The 24,933-nt window shown below is 50.8% G+C and overlaps 1 protein-coding gene across 1 annotated transcript in view; it reads right to left on the bottom strand.

Moving 5' to 3' along the window:
* The window catches only part of YY1 (YY1 transcription factor), a 29,118-nt gene extending 4,702 nt beyond the window's left edge, over positions 1-24,416 (bottom strand). The window contains exons 1-2 of the mRNA XM_046009918.1: positions 23,743-24,416; positions 6,541-6,703 (exon numbers count right to left, since the gene is read on the bottom strand). Of these exons, the coding sequence (XP_045865874.1) occupies positions 6,541-6,703; positions 23,743-24,409 (830 nt within the window). The 5' untranslated portion in view covers positions 24,410-24,416. The remainder of the gene's footprint in view (positions 1-6,540; positions 6,704-23,742) is intronic.
* Between the last annotated feature and the right edge of the window lie 517 nt (positions 24,417-24,933).

Genomic DNA, 24,933 nt, shown 5'->3' with positions numbered 1-24,933 from the left:
GCCCAGGGAGCTTTCTGACTTGGTAGCTTACCTACCTGCTATTTCCACTGAACCAACCTTTGGTCTTTTGTCAAAACTTTCTCTCCAAATACTCCCTACAGATCTGTGTGTGGTAGTGGGGTGAGAGATTAAGAGTTCCTAGAGAGACTAGAAAAACAGATTTACATCTCTGAGACAGATGTTCCTTCTGTCCCGCTGCCTGCCCCTCACTGTCCTACGTGAGGCTGCCGTTCACCCAAGAGCCACGGGGTCAGTAATGCCTTACCAGTAAGAGCTAACTTACCAGCACTCTCTCATCACAAAAAGCTCTCTGCAGTCATCTTTAAGTTAGCAAAGGCCCTAGCGCAAAGTCCTTCTTCACTCTTGGAGCTGGGAAAAGGACGACCTGAAGATTTTGTTTTATAAAACCTGAACTGACAAAGTCATCTAGTTAAACTCTCCAAACCTGGAGGGGCGTTGCTGAACCAATTCATCTGGTGGCTGGAACTTACTGCTAAGGGGAGTCTGTTCAAAATGCTGAGAATATTTCCAGCTTGCTATCTGCCCCCTTTCCAACCCGGCAAACACTTATTCTTTCTTCTACTTGGGGGATTACCCCATCAGTAAGCAAGTGTTTTCTAAATGCCTATTGCATACAGGGCTTTGAACTTGCCTGTTACCTTAAACACCCGTAAACCCTGCAGCTGCTCGGAGCTCACGGAACTTAAGACCAAAATCTGGTGCCACTGCGCCACCTGGAGGTTAGACCAGAATTTGGAAAACAACAGTGACCCATACGGTCGGGTTCTACTCCAATCCAGGATCAGTAAGAAAAAAAAGGGTATTATGAAGAACCAGGCTTCTGTCTTCCCAATGAGTAACATTTCCTCTTTTGATGATTACACTGAAATGCTCTATGTCTCTCTCGGCTGCGGACATGGCTACATGATCGTGTCTGTCCAAATTCACAAGAGTGGTACTCACCTAAAAGAGGGTGAATTTTACTGTTTGCAAATCATGTTAATACACCAACTTTTTAAAGTGCCCACTGGGTTGACAGGTAAGTCGCACAGACAACCACTTCCTGCCCCACCCATCTGGGGCTCCAATGCGGGGTCCCTGTCAGTGAGGTGCCTGCTGCAGCGGGACAGATGTGACCAGCCAACCCCCACCCCCACATTTTCTTAAATTTATTCCCGGGAACTTGATTTTCAAAAACTTTTTAATCACGGAAATTTTCAAACACACACAAAATTAAAGGGCATGGTCCCAAGTACCATTTACCAAACTCTCGATTTCTTAAATGTTATGATTAAGTGGTATTTTTCTTAAAATGTCACTTGCAAAGTGTGGGGCCAGCACGTAGCAATATAATTGATTTTAGAAAAAAAGTTTAACATGTATTTGGGCAAACACCCCTGGACGCGAGAAGGAAGTGGAAGGTTTAACTGCAGCTACTCTCCAGCTCCGTGGCAAATCCGCCTTTTCCTCACCACAGAGTGGCCAACGAGGCAGTGTGTGCGGCTGCCTTTGTATTTTATCTGAGGCAAACACTGAAAAGGTCATTTTCCAAAAACTAGATTCAAAGTGGGGGGTTTTGTGGTGAGTAAAGACTAAAATTAAAATCTTCGCGGCACCCACTGATATATAACCTACAAGATAAAAAGAAGTATTTGCAATCCTAAAAACGTCATTTTTGAAAAGACTAAAATCATATACTGCTACTTGGAACATCCCTTAAACCCGCCCAAACTATTCTGAATAACCAAGATCGGAGTCTCTCCTGGATACTTTACACGGGAGCCACCGACGGCAGCGGGGACGGGACACGGGGGCGGGCTTGCCGCCAGCTCCTACCAGCTGCGTGACCTTGAGCAAATCACTGCCCTTCTCAGCCTCAGTTTCTCACTCCATAAAAAGGTGGAATGCTGTCAGCTTTGCAGCTGCCAAGACTCCAAGACAGCCCGTTCGTGAAGCTCTCGGGGAATGACAGCTATTCTGATCCCCGGCTGTGGGTTAAATGGGTCTAGCTAAAAATTAGTTCACGCCTTGAAAAAAAGGGGCCAATCATCCTTAACAACCCAGAAGGTTCCAGTGCTCCAGGCCACCGTTTCCAACTAAAGGGCTGAGAGAAGAGAGGAAAACGGCCTAGGCTGAGCAGAAAGGCACCTTGGGCAGATCACCAGTGGCATGGAGCGCCGCGCTGCAAAGGCCAGACTCTGGGACCGGAAGCCTGCAGGAGTCTCCTGGCACCGCTTCCAGCAGGGAGAAACCAGAGTTCTAAGTTAAAGCTTGAGGTCCCAGACATCGAGATGAATCATTTTTGAAGCAAAGATTCTCAAATGAGGATAAGCCTGTTTCGGGCAGCCTGGAAGCTCCAAGGGGAACTGCGCTGGGGGACAGGAGGTGGCCAGAAGCCCCAGAGGAACCCAGCTCCGGCTCTCCCCTCTGCAACCGCCAACTCCCCTTCCTTCCTGGTGCCGAGGAGAGCGGCGCCCCTTGACAAACGAGACTCATGCTAGACCAAGTACGTCCCAGGGAGACAGCACGCAGCCCTGCCACGTTCCTTCCAGCCCCACCACCCCGGCTCATCCTCCAGCTACTCCTGAGAAGAAGCCTCAGGGCGGGTGGTGGACGACAACAAAAATAACCAACTTGCAGCTGCTCTAACCACTTTTAATTCTCATCTGGCCAGACCAGAAGTTTCCAAAGGGCTAACTACAGGTAACGGAAAAGGCAAAAAGGCTGTTCACTTAATCTGGAACAAGAACTTGCCAGGTCCCACCCATTGGCCACATTCTGAAGTATTTAAAAAAGGACAGTCACCCCCCAATACCAGGACTTCTTACACTCGTGCCCCCCCATAACTGATTTACTCACTCTATTCTCTAGGTTCGGTGCGGCACGAACCCGAGCCATTCTTTGGTTAGTTCCAAGCCCAGTGCAGAAGCCCCTCACCCCAGCACAGGGAGGAGAGGGAAAAGCAGCCAACACGCTACCCCAGGCCGACAGCTGAGCCGCGGGGTACAGGTGGAAGCAGGTTCTGTGCGTCTTTACAAGAGAAGACGGGGTCTGGCCCCCAACAATTTGCAACTTGGTGCCTCTCTTGTCTTCAGCTTTCAGAGTCCCAGTCACCACTGCCAGGGACACCGGAAAATCCTCTTCAGCGGTTGGTCTACACATTCTCAAAACGCAAAGACCTAACAAGAGAGGCCATTCCAGGCTCCAGTATCTCTCACCACCGCCACCGTCCAATTAGAGACGTGACAGTTTTCTGTGATCTGTTCTAGGATCGGGGGGGCGGGGGTGAGTAACGGAGATGAGCAGGAGACCACCCCTCTCCCCTCACTTTGTATACACTGTCGGGATAAGTGAGATCTCATTCCGTTCGGTGCACAGAAGGAAACCTTTGGCAAAATGATCAGAAAAGACACACACACTACATTCAGATGATTATGGAAAGAGATCGCCTACTGTGGACCGTAACTGGGTGCTAGGATCACGTTTCCTGCTCTGTGAGTCCTACAAAGCAGCTTCAGGACCAAGTAGAGACTTGCAGAGTCAGGCCAACACGTTCTCTGAACTTCAGTGACCATCAACGTTATGCCCACTTTTAGGCCACGACTTATTAGCACTGCCTCTCTCTTCAGGGGGTGTCTGATTATCTTTTCCTTTTTACAAAACTCTTCTCCCAAACCACCAAGACCTTCTGGCTTCTTACTCATTCTGCGCGCTGCTCAATGAACTCGACTTTTCCTGAAGAAAGCCCCACAACTCACCGACTGTCTGTTCTCTACTGAATGGGTGTCCAGCCTGCCGCAGAGGTGCCCCCCTAATTTTCTGGTTCGCCAGATTCTTCAGGAAGGCTTCCTTTTGATGTGCGTCCTCGTCTCCCTGAAGTATATCCTCCAGTAACCCCCTCAGACAGGGTAAGTGCAACATAAAACGAATCCTTAGGTGTCTACAATGGCCACTTTCCTGTCCTCTATTTGACTGAAAACTTTGCTCGATCAAGAATGCTATTTACAGAAACTCTGCCTTACAACTCTCAGAACCCGGCTCCACCGTCTTCTAATATCTACTGCGGGTCAAGAAAGGTCTCACTCGGATCAGGTAGGGTTGAAGGCAGCCCTGAGGCAGGCGCAAGGCCACTTGGGAAACAAGCAGAAGCTTCTTTCTATTTGACAACAGTGACAGGCACCTCCCGAGTGCAGGGCTGAAACCCCAGATCTTCTGTTCAGGAAACTGGGGACAAGCTTTCAGATCAGCTGCCGCAATTCAGCAGTGAGGGTAAACAACGCCAAGGGTCACCACGCCTAGTCACGTCTGCTCACTACCCCCAGGTTCCTACTGTCTGCAAAATCCTGCCCCAGCCCTCTGCTCCTACAATAAAATCATTCTGCAACATGAACTCAGAGAAATGGGATCCATCCCTCTCCTGGACCTTCTGAGCACGCCCTTGGCTTCTGCGATGCCTTATGTACTTCCCTGAGCCACCCCGGCTTGTCTGACTGAGCCCTGTGCCCTGCTGCTGGTTCCCTCAGCCTCCGATGGCGGGGTCTTCCCCAGACTGTCCTCTCCGAAACCGCCCTCTCCACACCGTGGACGACAGTGCCACTCTCAGCCGCAGCCACAGTGCAGATGAGTTAGCCCTGACTTACCTCCTCAAACCTCCAAGTCCAACAGGGGTGACTAACACCTGAAACCCAACAGTGCCGACCCTGAGCCCCAAACCAGCCTCTTCCAATCTCACGCCAGCTGAGGCTTCGCAAGGCACTGAGCTTCCATTCTAATTCCCCTTCCTGGAGACACACAGCTGGGGTGGTCTCCATCTCTTCCGCCATCTTCTGACACCCTGATCTCATTTATTCTTTCCGTCTGGCCACCACAATCCTGGCTCAGGCCTTCTGGACCTCTCGCACTCGCTGTCTGTGCCCGCGCCCACCCAGCCTGGAGAGAGCAGACATGTCATCCCTCCACATCAACCCCCGATCACGGAGACCTCGCTCCACTGTTCACACACCTCCGGCAGCTGTCCACTGCGCACTAAAAACATCCACAGATGTGGGGCCAGTATTCAGAGAACTCAGTGATCTCTTACACTTCAACTATCTTCCTATAGGCAGGCACCTAAATTCCCCCCACCTCAGTGTTTTTCAGGGCTCAGGTCAGACGCCATCCCCTCTACAAGGCTTTGACTCCTGCCTTCCATAACTCTGTCCCTGGGGACAGCAGCCTCTACCCTCGATAAACTCCAAAGACGTTAACAAGAGATGACCAACTTTAAAAGCACATGACAAATACTCAACAATGGCATGCAATTCGACTCAATCTGCCCCAAAACTCTAACCTCACTACTGATTCAATCTACAGATCCCATTTTTATTTGTACGGGTGGGGGGGGGGGGGAGATAATGGAGTTACATAGCATACCTGTACTTAAAAAATGAAACCCAACAGAAGCTGGGAGACACAATGTCATGAACAAAAGGACAGAAGCCTTAACATTTTTTGTTCAGTCGTGGTCAATCAGAAATAAATTCAGGTGTAGTTTCCCTATGGCCGCAGTTTCACAGGATAAGAGAAAAGGGCACAAACCCCTTTATTATAATACCCCTGACTCTGACACCCATCTGACACTTGAAACTGAGGCTCCAAGTGGCAGGAGGTCACCCACCTTGGTTTTTTTCGGCAGGGCACACTCCAGGGCCTCCAGCTCTTATCTACTACACTCTGCTCGCAAGAGAAAGACAGACAGGGGCGCCCCTGCTCTGTTTCTAGATGGGTGGGATCACAAAGCGGTCTCTCGTCCTCATCCTGCCCTTGCCTAATGTCCTGGCTATTCCAGGCTCCGTGCAACCTTGGGGCGGGCCACGAAGTCATCCGTCTGCCCCAGAGTTGATGAGTTCATTTCACGTTTTATTTAAAATGGTCTCTGAGTGTGTTCTCACGTCCTCGTAGAAACTGCCCAACAATGCTGGGGAATAAATACTACAAGAGGGGAGAGAGGCTTCTGTGGGAGCCCCGCCCACTTCAGGCAAACAAGCCTCCAGACCTTCTTGACTGCCCACCTTGGTCGGTCACGGGGAGCCCCACCATAAATATTTGATCTCTTCCTGTCATGCCCACTTCAGTGAACCAAACCCCGGGAGCATAACTGATGATATGCTGGAACAGGATCTGATGACTCCTTCACGGTCAGCTCTGCCCGCCCGGCTCCCAGCCAGGCCCCCGCAGCTTGCCCCAGCTCAAAAGGCGTCCAGCTGGTGTGAGGACCCCCATTTCCAATCAACTTCTAGGCAATTTTATGTATTCATAAGCAATTATGAGCTACGGAATTAAGAAGCATTTGCCTCACCTCGCTGTCTGCCAGGATCTAAAATGGGGCCACACACATCACTAGCAGAGTCACCCCCACAAACAAAACGAACTGCTTTTGTTTTCCCGAGTTCCCCTGGAGCAAGGCGACCAGCCACCACTGTAACTCACGCACAAGGAACACAGCTGCGACTCTCAAGTACTTTCTATAATTAGAGAGAAAGGAAAGTTCTGAGGGCTTACCTAGCGAATTCTGCCAGTTGTTTGGGGTCTGAGAGGTCAATGCCAGGTATCCCTCCAGGAGGAAGCTTCTTCCCTGTCATATACTCTGAATAGTCAGGAGGGGAGTTCTCTCCGATGATCTGCTCTTCGACCACTGTCTCATGGTCAATGTCTTTCTTTTCATCTGAAACACACGGCAAGATTGATTATTTTAGTGGAGGAAAAATGTGTATGTGGGCAAATACTTCTAAAAACTATGAAAAGTGCTTTCATTAGCAGCTTCGGGAGCGGATGATTTATAGCTGCTAGCCCAACTTCTTAACCACCCAGTCTTCTCCTCGGTCTCCTGAAATCCTGTTTCTGCTTCAAGGTCACCAATATCTGCGATGCCAAACCCAGCAGACCTTTGCGTTTGTGCTCCTCAGCCTGGCGGGAATGTTCTCCATTCCTGACTCGGCGGTCTCTTGTCTGATTCTGCTCCCACTTCTTGAACTGGCTCCTTGTCAAGCTTCCTTGCTTCTCCTCCCACTACTCCTCAAGAGTTCTGCTTTCTGTCCACCCTACACACTTCCTGTTAGCCAGCAACACAGCGGCGCTGACTTGAGTCTGATGCCCCAGCCTCCTGCCTTCCCCTGCAGCCCCCCATTCTCGCAGCTCTCCCCTCAGTCCCACTCTGCCGTCCTTTCAGCTCTTCATGCTAATCCCATGACCCGTACGCAGGCAAGTTATAAGCACAGCAATGTGATTTTTGTTGGCCTCTCCCACTAGACAGTACGTGCCACGAGGACAGGAGTGCTTGTCAGTTTCAATCCCCAGGTATGCCCAGAGCCTGGTGCAGTCCGCACAGAGCTGGCCCTCAACAGATGCGTGTTCAAGGAATGCAGGACATCTCTACTTGTATGGCTATTGTCACAAATCCAACAGGCTAAAAAAAAGGAATATGGATCCCCGTAATTAATCTCCTACACCCCAAACACCAAATCCTATTGGTTTATAGAACGTCTTCGCCCTTTGTCCCACTGCCATCAAGGTAGCTCTTAGTATCTCATACCTCAACGACAAACGTAATTTCTTATCTTCCCAATTCTGCTCTCTGCCATAATGATGCTGTAAAGGATCAACTGATACAGAAAATGCAGCTGATGTATTTCCACCTGGTACGAACCCTTCAGAAGTGTAAATTACACTTGGCCCCCTGTGCCTGGGTCCCGTTTACACAGCTAGCTTGGCCTTCCATTTCTCCTAGGCAGGAACCCTCCCCAACACAACCAGGCCGTGCTCCACCCAGGGCTTGTTGACTCTCCTGCTCTGGCCTCAGATTCTTACCTTTTCCTTGAACTCCTACATTAGGTCTTGATAACAACACTGACAAACTCTAAATCATGCTGTTTTGAATTTTTGCTGGCCTTGCCTCTTACACTAGGTCGAGTGCCCAGAGGCCCAAACTGGTTGGTCTGCAACTATGCGGTGCTGAAAGCAGAAAATAAAGATGCTCCAAAGTGTTCCCTGCTGACTGAAATGTCCTGCTTCTCCATGAAAATATTTCACAAAGGGCAGGAACAAACAGGACTTTCTGCAGTGAAAATTGGCTTGTTCAATTCTCACCCTTCCACCGGTGTTAAAAAAAAAAAAAAAAACAAGACTAAAGGGGCATCCGGATGGCTCAGAAGCATCTGACTCTTGATTTCGTCTCAGGCCATGATCTGAGGGTATCAAACCCCGCATGGGGCTCCGTGCTGAGCACGGAGTCTGCTGGACATGCTCTCTCCCCCTCTGCCTCTGCCTCCATGTGCATACGCTCTCTCTCCCTAAAATAAAATCTTAAGACAAAAACAAAACACAAGACCAAAAACCAACCAAACCAAACCTTACAAGGGACATCACTATCAAAAAATGATGTCCAGCTGCTTATCATCAGGTTCTCTGACATCAGGGTACGATGGCAAGGTAAAGACAAAATGTTGGGGTGTCTGGGTGGCACAGTTAAGCCTCTGACTCCTAGTTTCAGCTCAGGTCTCGGGGTTGTGAGACTGAGCCCTGTGTCGGGCTCCGCACTCAGCACGCAGCCCAGCCAAGTAAATAAATAAATCTTTTTTTAAAAAAGGGCAGAATGTAGGTTCATTTGATTCAAGTGGTCATTATTATGTTCAATCACTCAGATGAAAAGCAAAGAAGAGGATACTTTTTCTTTTTTAAAGATTTTATTTATTTGACAGACAGAGCTCACAAGTAGGCAGAGAGGCAGGCAGAGAGAGAGGGGGAAGCAGGCTCCCCGCTGAGCAGAGAGCCCGATGTGGGGCTCAATCCCAGGACCCTGAGACCATGACCTGAGCCGAAGGCAAAGGCTTAACCCACTGAGCCACCCAGGCGCCCCTGGCATACAATACTTTTAAATTATAAATGTCTCTCCTTCCACCACTCATTTATTTTTCAAGTCATCTCCTACACCCAACGTGGGGCTGACCCTGAGATTAGAGTCGCCCGCTCCACCAACTGAGCCATCCAGGACCGCCCCCCCATTCTGGAAAACGTTATGCGTCACTGCCAGGAATCAGAGGGCAGCAGCATCGCGCTGAAGGTTTACTGGACAGGCGGTTTTCATTACCGCGCACAGCCCGAGAGGTGGGCAAACTCGCAAGTCCACCCTGCGCAGGAGAAAGTGGAGGCCCAGACAGGCCGTGCAGCTCGCTCTGGGCTACTTAATAACTAGTCAGCCAGGGGCCTCGTGAACACAGGAAGCCTCCCTCCCGGCCCCGGGTCCTTCGCTGTCAAGCCCAGCGGCCTTCAGTTCAGAGCTAGAATGATCTCTGCATCCCGGGTAACCTCCGTACAGACGACGGAGCCCGAGGAAACACAGCCAGATCATTCGCAAAGGGCAGGAAACGTGGTTAGTGATCCTAAGTGACAAAGCCAGGACTTTGCACTGTAACCAGGTTTTCTCTCGGGGCTGCAGTGATCCCCTCACCCTCCAGCCTTCCCCCTGAGGAGCAACTACCCCCACGTCGCCTTTCAGGTGCTCCAGAAATGCTCGGGTGGGCAGGGGAGCTGTTTTTCCACCCTGACTTTGGGTACTTCCGACAGAAGGCGGAGGTCCCCTGCGGCTGCAAGGAAGCTGTGATGACAGCCGCGTCTCCAGTAAGCTGGAACACATTCCAGGACACATCCCGGGATTACGGACTCACAGACTAGGGGCGCCACCGGCTGCCTTCGGCTCAGTCATGATCCCGAGATGCTGGGATCAAGCCCCAAATGGGGCTCCCTGCTCCGTGGGGAGCCTGCTTCTCCCTCTCCCACTCCCCCTACTTGTGTTTCCTCTCTAGCTGCATCTCTCTGTCAAATAAATAAAACCTTTAAAAAGAAAGAAAATGGGATCACAGGCTAGCTCACACTCCCTGCACAGTTCAACACCTATTAACGGAGCACCTCCTCACCTGGCACTGTTCCAAGGCCCCAGAAACAAAACGAAGCCTCTGCCCTCAGGGAATTTATATTCTAGTGAGAGAAGCCGTCTTAGCTCAGGTTGCCCTAACAAAATACCACAGACTGCGGGCGGCGACAAGAATTTACCCCTCTCAGTCTTGCAGACTAAGGCGCCAGTCAATTCAATTCCTGGTAAAGGCGCGCCACCCGCGCTTGTCAAAGAACCTTCTTCCTGAGCCCTTCCACATGGGGACACGGATCGGATCGTCATCTCTCTCTGTCTCTTCTTTTTACCTAAAAGGGCACTAAGCCCACCAGGAGGGCTCCACCCTCATAACCCAATTACTTCCCAAAGGTCCCACTGTCAAATACCTTCACGCTGGGGACTGGGACTTTTAACTCATGAATTCTGGGGGGCACAAACAAGTCAAATGGGAAATGCTTCCTGAGGCTTGAGACAGTTCTAGACCCAACGTCCAACAACACCAGCACCCAGAGAACAGTCACCAACATCACCACGAACTGTGATACGTGTATGGAGTGAGTCTGAGCAGAGAGTGCCAAGTTTTACGATCCCCAAGTACCGCCAGTGAGCCCGACCCAGCCTGACAACCTTCCCACCGCCACTTATGGTTTCCCTTCTATTATTTTATTTACACACACACACACACACACACACACACACACACACAGAGACAGAGACACAGAAAATCTCAAGCAGTCTCTACACCCAGCACGGAGCTGATGTGGGGCTAGATGTAATAACCCTGAGATCATGACCTGAGCCGAAATCAAGAGCTGGACACAACGGAACGAGCCACCCAGGTGCCCCCTCCTTTCTACTGTTGAAACAAATTTTGGTTAAGCAGACATGAACATAGTAGTTATCATTTCAGACACATCTGTGGAATGTCCAATTCAGGGGCATCAGGTACACTCACAATGCTGTGTACCCATCACCACCATCTATACCCGAGACTCATCGTCCCCAAAAGAAGCCCGGTACCCACTGCACACCTGCCCCGCCCCCCGCCGGCCTCTATTCTACTTCCTGTTTCTACAAATTTGCCTACTCTAGGTACTTTTTTTTTTTTTTTAAAGATTTATTTGACAGACAGAGATCACAAGCAGGCAGAGAGGCAGGCGGGGGGGGGGGGGGGGGGGGAGCAGGCTCCCCGCTGTGCAGAAATCATGATGCGGGGCTCGAGCCCAGGACCCTGGGATCATGACCTGAGCATGAGGCTCAGGCTTTAACCCACTGAGCCACCCAGGCGCCCCTCTAGGTACCTTTTATAAATGGAATCAAACAGTATTTGTCCTTTTGTGTCTGGCTGACCTCACGTCTTCAAGGTCCACCCATGTACTAGCATGTACAAAACTTCACTCTTTTTCACAGCTGAGTAATATTCTTGTATGGACAGACCACATTTTGTTTATCCACTCTTCCACTGATAGACACAGGAGCTGCGTCCCCCTTCTGGCTGCTGTGAATCATGCTGCTATGGACAATGGTGCACACATACGCCAGCAATTTTCAGAAACAGCTTTACTGAAACACAGCCAGGCTTGCTTGTTCACGTCACCTTTGGCTCCTTTCCTGCTGCGATGGCACTGGCTGAGGAGGAGCTTCAGGAGCCTACGGAACCTGCACCGGTACTACTACGGAACCTGCACCGGTACTACTACGGAACCTGCACCGGTGCTACTTCGGAACCTGCACCGGTACTACTTCGGAACCTGCACCGGTACTACTTCTGCCTTCACAGAAAACAAGCTTATTGACCTTTTACCTATATGATGGAATTTTACTTAGAAAATAGGATTTAAAACTATAGTGGAGATTTTTCTAGTGAAACAGGAACAACAGTGAGATTACCCAATGATGGGATTTACTTCCAAAAGAGACATCAACCCGTCTTTAAAACAGGTTAGAGGGGCACCTGGGTGGCTCAGTGGGTTGAGCCTCTGCCTTTGGCTCAGGTCTTGATCTCAGGGTCCTGGGATTGAGCCCCACATTGGGCTCTCTGCTCAGCGGGGAGCCTGCTTCCTCCTCTCTGCCCGCCTTTCTGCCTACTTGTGATCTCTCTCTCTGTCAAATGAATAAATAAAATCTTAAAAAAATAATAATAAAACTGGTCAGATTTGAGTTCTATTTTGGAGGAGGACTACACAAGTCTGGGTAATAAATGAGAGAAGGGGGGTAAGGTAGGAAGAAAAGGATGTTAACTATGCCTTCTAAGTTTCTGGGTTGCATTTCTGGGGGGAGGTCATGAGCCAAGCTGGAGAATAAGGGGGGGGAGAGACAACGTGCAAGAGAGGACCTGGAGTTCCCTTCTGATTTGAGGGGTCTGGGAGACACCTTGTGGACTAGACAGACCTCAAGGAGGTACTTGGATATGCGAGTGTGGGGACAAAAGAAATTGAGGTTGAAGAGGAAATACAGACATCACTGGCACATGGCCTGTATTTAAAGCCAGAGAGATAAATGGTATCTATTGAAAAAAAACACAGACTGGAGAGGGTTTTCAGAAGGAACACCTGGGTAACTGCAACCCCAAGGGAGACTGCAAAGAAAAGTCTAGATACAGGCAGAAAACCAGCTTTGTCTCATGACTATTGAACTCAGTGACTTACCAAGTGAAAGTGATGCACAGTTGAGGCCGTCCGTCCTGCGTACAGACAATAACCACATGGTCTGTACGTAATGTTAAAACCAAAACTGCTGCTTTTGATGACCACCACACATACACCTGCACTTCTGAACGTGATCCAATACTCTTGCCTTAAAAAAACTTTGGTTGGGACGCCTGGGTGGCTCAGTTGGTTAAGCGCCTGCCTTCGGCTCAGGTCATGATCCCAGAGTCCTGGGATGGAGTCCCACGTCCGGCTCCTTGCTCAGCGGGGAACCTGCTTCTCCCTCTGCCTCTGTCTGCCTCTTTGTCTGCCTGTGCCCACTCTCTCTGGTAAATACATAAATAAAATCTTAAAAAAAAAAAAACAAAACCTTTTGCTCGGTCTTTCTAGATCATGTGTGCTTTCTACTACTACTGTGTGCTTTCGTAATACGTATTTACACTTCACATTACCACTTGTTACTCATTCCTTCATAAACAGCATATGCCACGAAAGTTCACTGAGTGAACTCTTTGAAGACCAGTACACAGAAATCATCAAAAGGGTCATTAACCGGGGCGCCTGGGTGGCTCAGTGGGTTAAAGCCTCTGCCTTCGGCTCAGGTCATGATCCCAGAGTCCTGGGATCAAGCTCCACATCAGGCTCTCTGCTCTGCAGGGAGCCTGCTTCCTCCTCTCTCTCTGCCTGCCTCTCTGCCTAGTTGTGATTTCTCTCTGTCAAATAAATAAAAAATATTAAAAAAAAAAAAGGGTCATTAACCACTCAATAACACAATGTCAAGAAATAAACTATTTATATAGAAAAAAACGTATTTTGAAGAAAGCTGCTTGAGAAATGACAAAAGGTGTTTGGTTTTATGGTCAGAGAAATTAAAGACAATGTTTGCCTTCTTCTAGTTTTCTTTTTTTTTAAAGATTTTATTTATTTATTTGACAAAGACACAGTGAGAGAGGGATCACAAGCAGGGGGAGTGGGAAAGAGAGAAGCAGGCTTCTCGCCCAGCAAGGAGCCGGATGCCGGGCTTGATCCCAGGACTCCAGGATCATGACCAGAGCCGAAAGCAGATGCTTAAAGACTGAGCCCCCCAGGCACTCTAAGAAAACTTTTTTTTTTTTTTAATTTATTTGACAGAGAGAGATCACAAGTAGACAGAGAGGCAAGCAGAGAGAGAGAGAGAGAGGGAAGCAGGCTCCCTGTTGAGCAGAGAGCCCGATGTGGGGCTCGATCCCAGGACCCCGAGATCATGACCTGAGCCAAAGGCAGTGGCTTAACCCACTGAGCCACCCAGGCGCCCCTCTAAGAAAACGTTTTAATGAGAACTTCTCTTCACATCTGGATCAGGTGATTCCAGTATTCACTAACACTGGCTAAAGTCAGACGACCTACAACAATGGGACCAAAGTAAAATGGCCTTAGCTGGAAGACATGGAAAAACAAAATCTAGCCAGTGACACCTATAAATAGGGCACACATTTTGTATTCAAATGGTTTGGAAGCAGGGGGTCCTCTTTCTGCCAACCGCAGCCTCCCTAGCTTCCCCCCACACTCCCTGAGGCCCCTCCCTCGCTAGTCTCCTCAAGGAAGCATTTCACCGTCCGACTCCCACCATCACAAGGGCCTCCCACCATCACAAGGGCGAGTGCAGCACTCTCAGATAGTTTAAGAGGAAAACCATTCACTTAACTTTTATTACAGCATATGGTTGTAACTGTTCTATTATTATCGTTAATCAGCAGTTTTTCTAAGGTTTTATTTATGGGGCGGTTAGGAGCCGAGGGAGAGGGAGAAGCAGAGGCCCCATGAGCAAGAAGCCGGCCACGGGCTCGATCCCAGGACCCTGAGATCATGACCTGAGCCGAAGGCAGAGGCTTGAACCCACTGAGCCACGCAGGCGCCCCTCAGCAGTTAAGGTGTTTTTTTTTTTTTAATTTTTATTTATGTGTCAGAGAGAGAGAGCACACAGGCAGGCAGAGTGGCAGTTGAAGGCAGAGGGAGAAGCAGGCTCCCCTTCGGGCAGGGAGCAGGATGTGGGGCTCGATCCCAGAACAATGGGATCACGACTCGAGCCGAAGGCAGTCGCCGAACCGACTGAGCCACGCAGGCGCCGCTCAGCAGTTAAGTTTTAAGTGGGTGTTCTGTCAGGCCTCTACTGGGGTCTCGGAACACACCCCCACAGATTAAGGGGGGCTCCCGCATAAACAAGCCCGTCCTATCCCCATCTCTCAACTATTCCGTTCATGTCTCCATTACCGAAGCCATCCTCATTCTCATCCTGGTTTGAGACACAAAGCAAAGAGACTCAGGATAACTTCGGTCAAAAAGATAGCAATGGGGGGGTACCTGCATGGCTCAGTCAGTAAAGCAGCTGCCTTTGGCTCACGTCATGATCCGAGTGTCCTGGGATCAAGTCCCGCATCAAGGCTACTTGTGAGCAAGGAGCCTGCTTCTCTTTCTCCGCCTCTGCCTACCACTCTGCCTGCTTGTGTGCTCCCTCTCTGACAAATAAATAAAATCTTAAAAAAAAAAAAAAAAAAAAAAAGATAGCAATGGGACACCTGGCTGGCTCAGCTGGCAAAATGTTGAGTCTGGCCATGAGTTCAAGCTCCACATGGGGGAGGCAGACTGTACTTTAAATAAGTAAATAATCTTTGAATAAGGACTCAAATATATTAAAGAGAGAGAGAGAGAGGTTTAAACTAAACGGAAAGGCTGGGAGCACTCTACAGGTCCATGAAGAGATTTAAAAAGTGGTCTGACCTGCCCTCCCCAGCCCTACCAAAGCGGCCCTCTGGCCCTGTTCCTCAACATGGGAGAAAAGGTGTAAGGTAATACAACGACCCCTTCCCCTCTGCCCACCTCTCACCCCCAACCCCTGCATCCACTCCGCTCTCCAAAGCCCGGACCTCCTTCCTCCGAGAAGTCTTTCACTACTGTCAGTGAAGCTTGCTTGGTTTCTTCGTTTCTTAAAAAAGAGAAGACCACCGGTAAGGCTGAAACCCGAGAATGCTTTTAATGGCAGCCTCGGCGTCTAGAACACAGGGAGCAGCGCGCCAGACACTTCTGTTCCACTCTCCCCACCCTCCTGGGCTTAAGGGGAACAGCAGGTCCCACACTTAATGGTTGTGAAAGAATGCTCAACTTTTGTTGGAGGAGAGGAAGCATGTAAAGGACATGGAAAATTCTGAGTCACCTTCAATGAGGTTACATTTTCAGTCTTTGGCTCTTCTAAGACATCAAGTGAAATTCTGGACACCACACCAGCTGGAATCTACACTGTGACCCGGTGGTCCTCTTCATAGAAAAGCAGTTGACCTAAGAATTCAGTCCTCAGAAAAGCTTGATTTCCCTACAAATTTTTCTCATCTTAGCTAGAATCTGTTATCAGTAGTGTGCTTTCCTTTTTTATCTCAACTGCCAGGAAACTCATGAGGGTTGACCCTCACACTTCCTTTTTTCCTGTGATCCTGATTTTCCATTTTCACCAACTTACATATTTATTTACCAACTACTTACTTACACGGGTTGGCTAGATTTTGTTCCCCCACATCTTTCATCTTAGGCCATCAGCTCCGGTCTGACCTTTCTGGAAGACTTATGGCAAAAGCCACATCACCAACTCACCACTGCCATCACCCAAACCTTCACTGGGGAAACCGTGGGGTGGGGTGGCGAACTCTCTGAGATTCATTGCTAAGCAACAAGCAGAAATCAGTCATAGGCTGTTCCCATGTTTCCCCACTAACAGAGACCTTAGGACAAGATACCATCATTTACTCAGTACCTGCTTCATGCTAGCAACTGTCGTATTCCTGAATGCAGACAAAACCTCAAAGACACTAAGTTCACGTGTTTAGCTTAAGAAATAAGCCTCAGAAATGCCAAGTCATGTACCTGAAGAAACGCAGTTCAGTGGCAGATCTAAGATTTGAAACTAGGATCGACTGTGTAGTCCGTGCCTTTCCTAAAAAGGGAACACTCCTGCACGCCCTCTCCGCACCCTTCACACTTCTTTTCACCTGTGTGGTCCGGGAGGAGGGTGGTACTCTGGTCACTAGGCTGCGATTCTGCCTTACTGAGTAATTTCCATGTGCTGATCGTTCACCCAGTTACGGACCGAGAATCTTCTAGATGCCTAGTGCCATGCTAAGGCTGAGGGTCACAAGCCCAAAACTTACTCCCTAGAGGAAGCAGAAAGAAGCAGGTTAAAAGGAAAAAAAAGCAAGATAGCTTCAGACACTGCTACAAAGAGAATAAAACAGGACTTCTACTAGGAGTCAGAATGAGAGTGGAGGACCAGGGAAGGCCTCCCGAGAGGAGATGTGGACATCTGGGGTCACTGCACTGAAGGCAGAGGTCAGAGCAAAGAAACAAGCTCAAGGATGGAAAGAGGGCTCGTAAGGCTGGAGCACAAACGGAGTGGAGGGAGGAAGGAGGAAAGAGAGACGGAAAGCAGGGGCCAAATCATGTGTTGCCTCATGATAAGGAGTCTGGACTTCACCTGAATGTGATGCGACATGGGCAGGATATGTGCGTATGTGAAGACACAAAACACGGTATTTACCGTTTTAAAATCTACAGTTCGATGACATTAACTATATCCACGCTGTTAGAGGAGTTTTCAAGCAGAGGAGTGAAGCCATGTGATGAAGTCTTAGAAAATTCAGGAAGGTAGACAGAGTGTAGGCCTAGATTCCCCAGACATGAAATCCAGAAGTCTGTATGTAGTCTTTGTTAAGAATCTATTAAAAACTGGGGCACCGGGGCACCTGGGTGGCTCAGTGGGTTAAAGCCTCTGCCTTCGGCTCAGGTCATGATCCCAGGGTCTTGAGATCGAACCCCATGTCGGGCTCCCTGCTCAGCGGGGAGCCTGTTTCCTCCTCTCTCTCTGCCTGCCTCTCTGCCTACTTGTGATCTCTGTCTGTCAAATAAATAAATAAAATCTTTAAAAAAAAAAAAACAAAAAAAAACTGGGGCACCTGGGTGGCTCAGTCTGTTAACTGTATGACTCCTAGTTTCCGCTCAGGTCATGATCTGGGGTCATGAGATCGCGCCCCCCGTGGGGCTCTACACTCAGCAGAGTCGGCTTCAGATTCTCTCGCCCTCTGCCTTCTGCTCCCCCATGGTCTCTAAAATAAATAAATCTTAAGAAAAAAAAAAAAAATCCATAACATCTACTTAGTACAGGAATCATATGTACTAGCACAAACTATAAATGAGTTGCCAGCAAAGTAAGAAATTAAAAGCCAACTGTCAATTTGGAGGAGCAGCAGCTTCTCTCCCTCAAAGTTTCTGGGTGCTTAGGAGCTAGAAGACAAAAGGAAAAGAAGGAAAGAAGACGGAGTGGAGAGATGCAAAAAGAGAAAGACACTTCAGGGTGTTTTCACAGGCATGATCACCTGTGAAACACTAGAGATTCTGTTCAAGTCTGTGGCTCTCCTAGAAGAGACGGGGTCTGGGCTCCAACGGAAGATCAACGGCAGCCTCCTTCCCTTCTCCACACTTCTCATATCTAAGGGAGATCATTAATACAAGAAGGAAAAGTCCTTCTCAACCATTTACATTGTCTTCATGTTAATCTTAAGAGCACTGTGTAACCTCAAAGGATCAAATGATTATCAAGAATTTTATTCAAGGGGCGCCTGGGTGGCTCAGTGGGTTAAGGCCTCTACCTCCGGCTCAGGTCATGATCTCAGGGTCCTGGGATCGAGCCCTGCATCGGGCTCTCTGCTCCGTGGGGAGCCTGCTTCCTCCTCTCTCTCTGCCTGCCTCTCTGCCTATTTGTGATCTCTGTCAAATAAATAAATAAAATCTTAAAAAAAAAAAAAAGAATTTTATTCAAGGGAAAAAAAAAATTTTACTCAAGAGCTCCTAAAACCTCATTCAGCAGATCTCGTTAAAATTTAAGAGTTCTGCTTTAAGAAAGTGAGTACACTGGTTTCTATGGTCACGTAGGAGTCGCAGAAGAAGTTCTTCTTCTAAAGGAAGTTATTTTACAAGGACACCAAGGTCAGAAGTTAAGATATTCCAAGGCAAGATACTTTGGTCAGCGCCGTCTAAAGTGGAAATCTGATGCTGTTACTAACGTGATTACTGGAAACCACTGGGCCTGTTGTTATTGACAATTAATCACAAATTAAACAGAATGGGACCCATTAAAACACGGCACTTGGGAATGGGAACGGTCCTCTCGTGGACTGTAATGACGTCCACCACATGCAGGAAGGTACAAACTCATATGGTATGGTCAATTAACTCCCAAACCTCCACACGCCTTCCCGATATTCTGCTAACAGTAACGAAATTAATGCTACTGTCAACGTCCAAGCAGCGTTTCAGATGCCAAATTTTACAAATACAAGGTTTGAATGTTTACCCAACAATACTAGAGAATACAACCCACTGGTAAATACTCAGATTGAAAAAATTATAACAAGTTTTCACTTTCGTATACTCCTATGGGAAGAAGAGCAGAGTTCACGACATGGTGCCCTGAGAAGAGCGGATCAGGAGTTAACAAAGGAATGAAAATCCTAAGAAATGTTCCTTCTAGTCACTGTTTTTGCTAATAACCTGTTACAGGACCCTACACTTCTCAGCCTTAAGCCCACCTTAATAAACAGATTGCAACAACAAAAAACCAGGAAGCTTTTGGTGAATAAACACCCAGGCTTAGACCCAGGAGTCTAGCATACATTTTTAAGTTCATTATTTTATTTATTCTCTTTCAAAGTCTAAAATGCTAGCTAGCAGGTAAGGGTCAGGAGCCCTTGACCTCTTCCTGATAGGGATTTTCCTTTCCCACTAGGGGGAGTCAGCCGTTGCTGGGGAGAGGGGAGAGGACGGGCGAAGCACCTGGAGTCCGGCAGCACCGCGCCTGCATCAGTGAGTCGGCTTCCAGAACTACCGGGTCAGGAATCAGGATCTATGACTTAGACTGCCCTATGTAGGTCACAGGCTTGACAAGATCACTTGGCGGGGCGGAGGGGGGGTTGTTCTGCAGCTTGGCTCCGTGGGAATTTATGCGCATGGCATCTCTCGCTAAGGATCAACAGGTGAAGGAGGAAGAGGTGGAAAACCCGCACAGGAGCGGCCAATGACCAGGACTAGTAACTTTTAGCAAATGTGGGTTTTCTGAATATAAAGAACTGACAAACAGTTAAATACTTTTCAACTTTCTTTCACTTTACTGATTTTAATACCAATGGTCTTTTCTGGTCTTAGATGTTTTGCTCAATCCAGCATGAAGCACTGCTATATTTGGTCTAACAAAAGATAAGTAAAATACCAACAGCCTTGAGTGAAGGTCACGATTTCCAAATACCTGCAACCTCGGGGCGCCTGGGCGGCTCAGTGGGTTAAGCCTCTGCCTTCGGCTCAGGTCATGGACTCAGGGTCCTGGGATTGAGCCCCGAATCATCGGGCTCTCTGCTCAGCAGGGAGGCTGCTTCCCCCGCCCACCCCTGCCTGCCTCTCTGCCTACTTGTGATCTCTGTCAAATAAATAAATAAAATCATAAATAAACAAATACGTGAAGCCTCAGATTTTACAGCCTTCTTAGGTTTCTCTCCAAACTAAATGTTTTACGGGCACCTGGGTGGCTGAGTCCGTTAAGCATCTGACTCTTGATTTCAGCTCAGGTCATGATCTCTGGGTTTTGAGCTCGAGCCCAAGATCAAGCCCTTCCTGCTCAGCGGGGAGTCTCTCTCTCTCTCCCCGCCCTCCCCCACAGGTAGGGGTACTCTCCCTCTCTAAAATGAATAAGTTAAAAAAAAAAGCCCTAAATGTTTTAAATACTCCCATGATTAAGCGGTTCAGTCTATAGTGAGCTCTTTAGAACAGTATCAGTACCATACGATGACAACCGAGGGAAAAACATACAGGAGACTGTGCCCTACGTCAGGCAACATGGAAATGTTCATTCATCATGTGCCAGGAAAAGACCTCAAATTAAACAAGGGCCTTAAAACAGTGTTTTAAACATGTTTAAGACACAGCTGAGGTGTGATGAAACACCAAAATACGCTCAGCCTCACTGAGCGTTCATCTTCTACGCAAAAACAAGCAGGTCCTGCTCTAGTACCTACACTACGGAACCGTCTTCGGCCGTAAAAAGGAATGAAGTACACTCGACAGTGCGGCTGAACCCTGCACACCGGCTACGCCACAGACACGAGACCACAGATGGTTCTGATTCCATTTAAATGTCCAGAGTGGGCAAAGCCAGAGAAACACAAAGTGGATTAGTGGTGGCCAGGGGCTGAAGGGCGAGAGGAAATGGGGAATGCCTGCTCATGGGTATGGGGTTTCTTTCTGAGATGTCAAAAATACTGTGGAATTAGCTGGTGATGGCCCCACAACCTGGTGAATACAGCACAGGCCATGGAACTGCGCCCACGTGAATTACATCAGTTAAAACAGAGGAAAGAAAAAAGCAGATCCACGAGATTCCTTTCCCGTTATTCCATTAAAGAGATGCCAGTCACACAGATTGCTGTGACTCTGTGGGCAATTAGAGCAAGACGACACACAAGCAAAAGAAACCCATAAAATCCAAAGATTTGGTTTCCACGAATGTGCTGGCTTCCACTAAGTTTTTTTAGCCTAGAAACTAACAATTAACTAGAGTCCTGAGAATACCCTGTATACAATTTTTTAAATAAAGGACTTCAGGGAACTAAGGTTAGACTTGGGCAAAAGAGTCACCTCACAGCTCATTCCCATCCAAAGGGCTGCGCGGTGAAACCACAGCGGCGTTCAAACCCTTCGTGCCTGGGATGGGATGAAACGGAGTCTGTGAAAGCACTGAGCACACTGGCTACCGCGGTCAACACACACACCAAGAAATTCAGCTTAACAATCAAACTGCTTGGATTTCTTCACCTATTATCAATTATCTCATTTCAGTTCCTAAGATTCCACTATATTCAGAACTTGAACTTGGGGCGTGCATAGTTAATCACCAACTATTAGGCTTCTCTTCAGTAAATAATTCCAAGCCACAAGGACAAGGAAGAGGGCTCGTTCACCACAAAACATGTCTGAGGAATCAGGCCTTACTATGTTATTGCCATCAAACATTTATAACTACCTTTAGACACCGAGTGCTCTGTAATGCGCCAGGCAACTAACTCTGCAAAGAAATGGGCATTAAAATAACCCCGAACTGTGCAACTCTTTAAGAAGCCACTTGCACAGGGGAGATAATGACTTTGAAATGCTGACTTAATTGTAAATGAACTCCCATTAGTCAGGCCCCTCAGACCTTCCCCCTCGCCTGGCTGACTCCATACCCATCACCTCACCCAGTGAACCCTCCATTACCAGGTTTTCTGGGTATGAAGTAGGGCAGCAATTTGGTAAGACCGAATACAGAAAATTTAAAACACCCTAGTTTTCTAAATTTCTATAAAACCAACATGACCTCACCATGAGAAAAAGCAAATTTAGTTTTATAGTTAAGGTATCTTTCTATCAATATCTCATTTCAGGGGCGCCTGGGTGGCTCAGCGTGTTAAGCCTCTGTCTTCAGCTCGGGTCAGGATCTGGGGGTCCTCAGATCGAGTCCCGCGTCGGGATCTCTGCTTGGCGGGGAGACTGCTTCCCTCTCACTCTCTGCCTACTTGCGATCTGTCAAATAAACCAACAAAATCTTTAAAAAAAATCTAATTTCAGATGGGACCCTGAGTTCAGCAAAACTCAGCCCGTCTCTTACTCTGCATATTAATGCAAAGAGGCGACTTCGGTTCCAACACCACGGACGGCACCAACTCTCCGGATGGTATTCTGATAACCACTAAATAAGCGGACAGGTTTCACTTAAACATGCGCCTTCACTGAACGCACACTGCTCCGACTTCCACGAGCACTCTGAAATCCAGAGCAGCAGCGCTCTGCCCTGCTGTCCCGGTCCCGGAGCCGTGCAACTACGGTGCACCCCCCGGGCTTGCTTCAGCAGCCGGGCCGGCCCAGCCTTCCCCTCGCAGTCAGCCATCCTTTCATACTCAAGGGTCATCGCAGTGTGAGGCTCCGTCCCGACAACCGATGCCACAGCCCCACGGTGGGGAGCGGGGCTGGGTGTTTCCTACAATTCAGAACTAGTGTAAGCCCCGCAAGCGCTAGATCAACCGGCGCCGGCAGGATCACTGGCACGTCCCTCCGCGGCCCCGGCAGCTGAACCAGGTGACATGTGCTCAAGTAACAGGACGCGGACTCGCAGCGTCCTACGGCCACGACGCAAAGAGCAGACTTCGACACGCAGACAAATCCCTTCTGCCCTATTTTCTCCGACCTTTCAGAATCTTTCTCTTCCCGGGGAAAGGAAGCGGACCGCCTGCCACGCACCGAAAAGCGAGCGGACACTTAAAGTATTCGGCTGCATTAATTCGGGGACAAATGTCCCCAGCTGGGCAGCTCACCGACCCGTCTCCACGGACACACACTTAAGGACACTCCCCCCAACGTAAAGGGTTCCCAACAGCCTACAAAACCTCGCGGACCCGCTCCCCACCGTGCCGCGGGCGGGGAGGGGGGCCCGAGGCGAGGACCTCGCCGGCAGCGCGGAGCCCGCATACGCGAGCCCTACGTGCCGCCCAAGTCCCGCCCCACCCGGCGAGCGCGGCCGCTGGCAGGGTCCGGCGTGCGCGCCGGGCGTGGGAGCGGAAGGCGCCTCTCGGGAGCAGCTGAGAGTCCGAGGAAGGGGGCGGAGCGGGGCCCCGGGTGCCCCTCCACTCCGAGGGCGGCGGGGGCTGGGGCTGGGGGGGAGGCGGCCGCGGGCTGCCCGGCCGGGCGTGAGGTCCGCGCAGCCCCGCCGCCCGCGCGCCCCTTGGGCCTCGCGTGGAGCCGGCCGGGCGGGGGCGGCGGACAACGGGCCCGCGGCCGTCCGTTGGCCCGAGCGCGCCCCGCCCCGCCGCGCCGCCCGGCCCCGCCCCGCGCCGCGCGGCCGCCCCGCCCGGGGAAACTACGCCATTGCGGCCTAGCGGGCGGCGCCGCACCTCCCGCCGCCATCTTCGGCCCGCCGGCCCGCCGCCCGCCGCCCCCGCCGCGGCCCGCCATCTTTTGGGGCCGCCATACTTGCCCTGCGAAGAAGATGGCGGCGCCCATCACACACATAAAACATGGCTTCCCTTCAAAACAAAAACATCCCGGGGGCCGGCGCGCGCCGGCGCTCACCTGAGGACCACATGGTGACCGAGAACTCGCCCTCCAGGGTCTTGATCTGCACCTGCTTCTGCTCCCACTTCTTGTTGCCCGCGTCCGCGCCGCCCGCCGCCCCGGCCCCGCCGCCGAGGTAGCCCTTCTTGCCGCTCTTCTTGCCGCCGCCCTTCTTGACGCGGCCGCCGCCCGACGACGACGAGCCGCCGCCGCCGCTCTTGCCGGCCGCCGCCACGGTGACCAGCGTCTGCTCGATGTAGTCGTCGTCGCCGCCGGCCGGCGCGGGCACCGGGATGAGGATCTGGTCCTCGAAGCCGTCCTCGGCGCGCAGCCCGTCCGAGTCGTCGCCGCCCACCACCTCCTCGCGCGTCTGCACCAGGATCACCTCCTGGTGGTGGTGCACCTGGGTCGGGTCGTCGGTGACGAGCGGCTGCAGCGCGATCATGGGCGGGTGGTGGTGGTGGTGGTGGTGGTGGTGGCCCGCGTGCCCATGGCCGCCCCCGCCGCCGTGGTCGCCCCCGCCGCCGTCCTCGTCGTCGTCGTCGTCCTCCTCCTCCTCGCCCACCACCGTGGTCTCGATGGTCTCCACCGGGATGGTCTCCACCTCGATCTCGTGCAGCTCCACGATCTCGGCCGGCATCTCCGAGCCGTCCGTGGCGATGTAGAGGGTGTCGCCCGAGGCCATGGCTGAGGACTCCGCCGCCACGGCCGCGGCGGCCTCGGCTCCGGGGCTACGGGCGGGCGGGCGAGGAGGCGGCCGGCCGTGGGGAAGGAAGGCAGAGGGAGGAAGGCGGCGGGCGGGCGGGCGGGGGGAGAGGGGGCGGGCGGCGGGGGGAAGGGGCGGGCGCGGCGGCGGCGGCGGCGGGCTTCCCCGCCTCCTCGCCTCGGTGCGCCCCGCGCTCGCTCGGCCGCTGCTCGCCCCGGCGCCCCGCCTCGCCGCGCCTCGGCCGCCCGCTCTGGCCGCGCCTCCTCCCGCCCTCCGGGCCGGCGCTCCGCTTCCCCCTTCCTCCTGCGCCTCCGCCTCCTTCCACACAAATACCAACTCCTCACCCCGAGCCCAGATCTCGCCGCCGCCGCCGCCGCCACACTCCGCTCAGGCTCGGCCTCGCGAGACTTCCGCGCTGGCCTCGGCCCGCCCCGCCTCGCTCCCACTCGCCCACTGGCCCTCTCGCTCCTCCCCCTCTGCCAATCGATCTGCCCGTTCGCCAC

Source organism: Meles meles, chromosome 6 (assembly GCF_922984935.1).
Source record: "Meles meles chromosome 6, mMelMel3.1 paternal haplotype, whole genome shotgun sequence".
Classification (NCBI taxonomy): domain Eukaryota; kingdom Metazoa; phylum Chordata; class Mammalia; order Carnivora; family Mustelidae; genus Meles; species Meles meles.
This window is presented reverse-complemented; position numbering and strand designations above follow the sequence as displayed.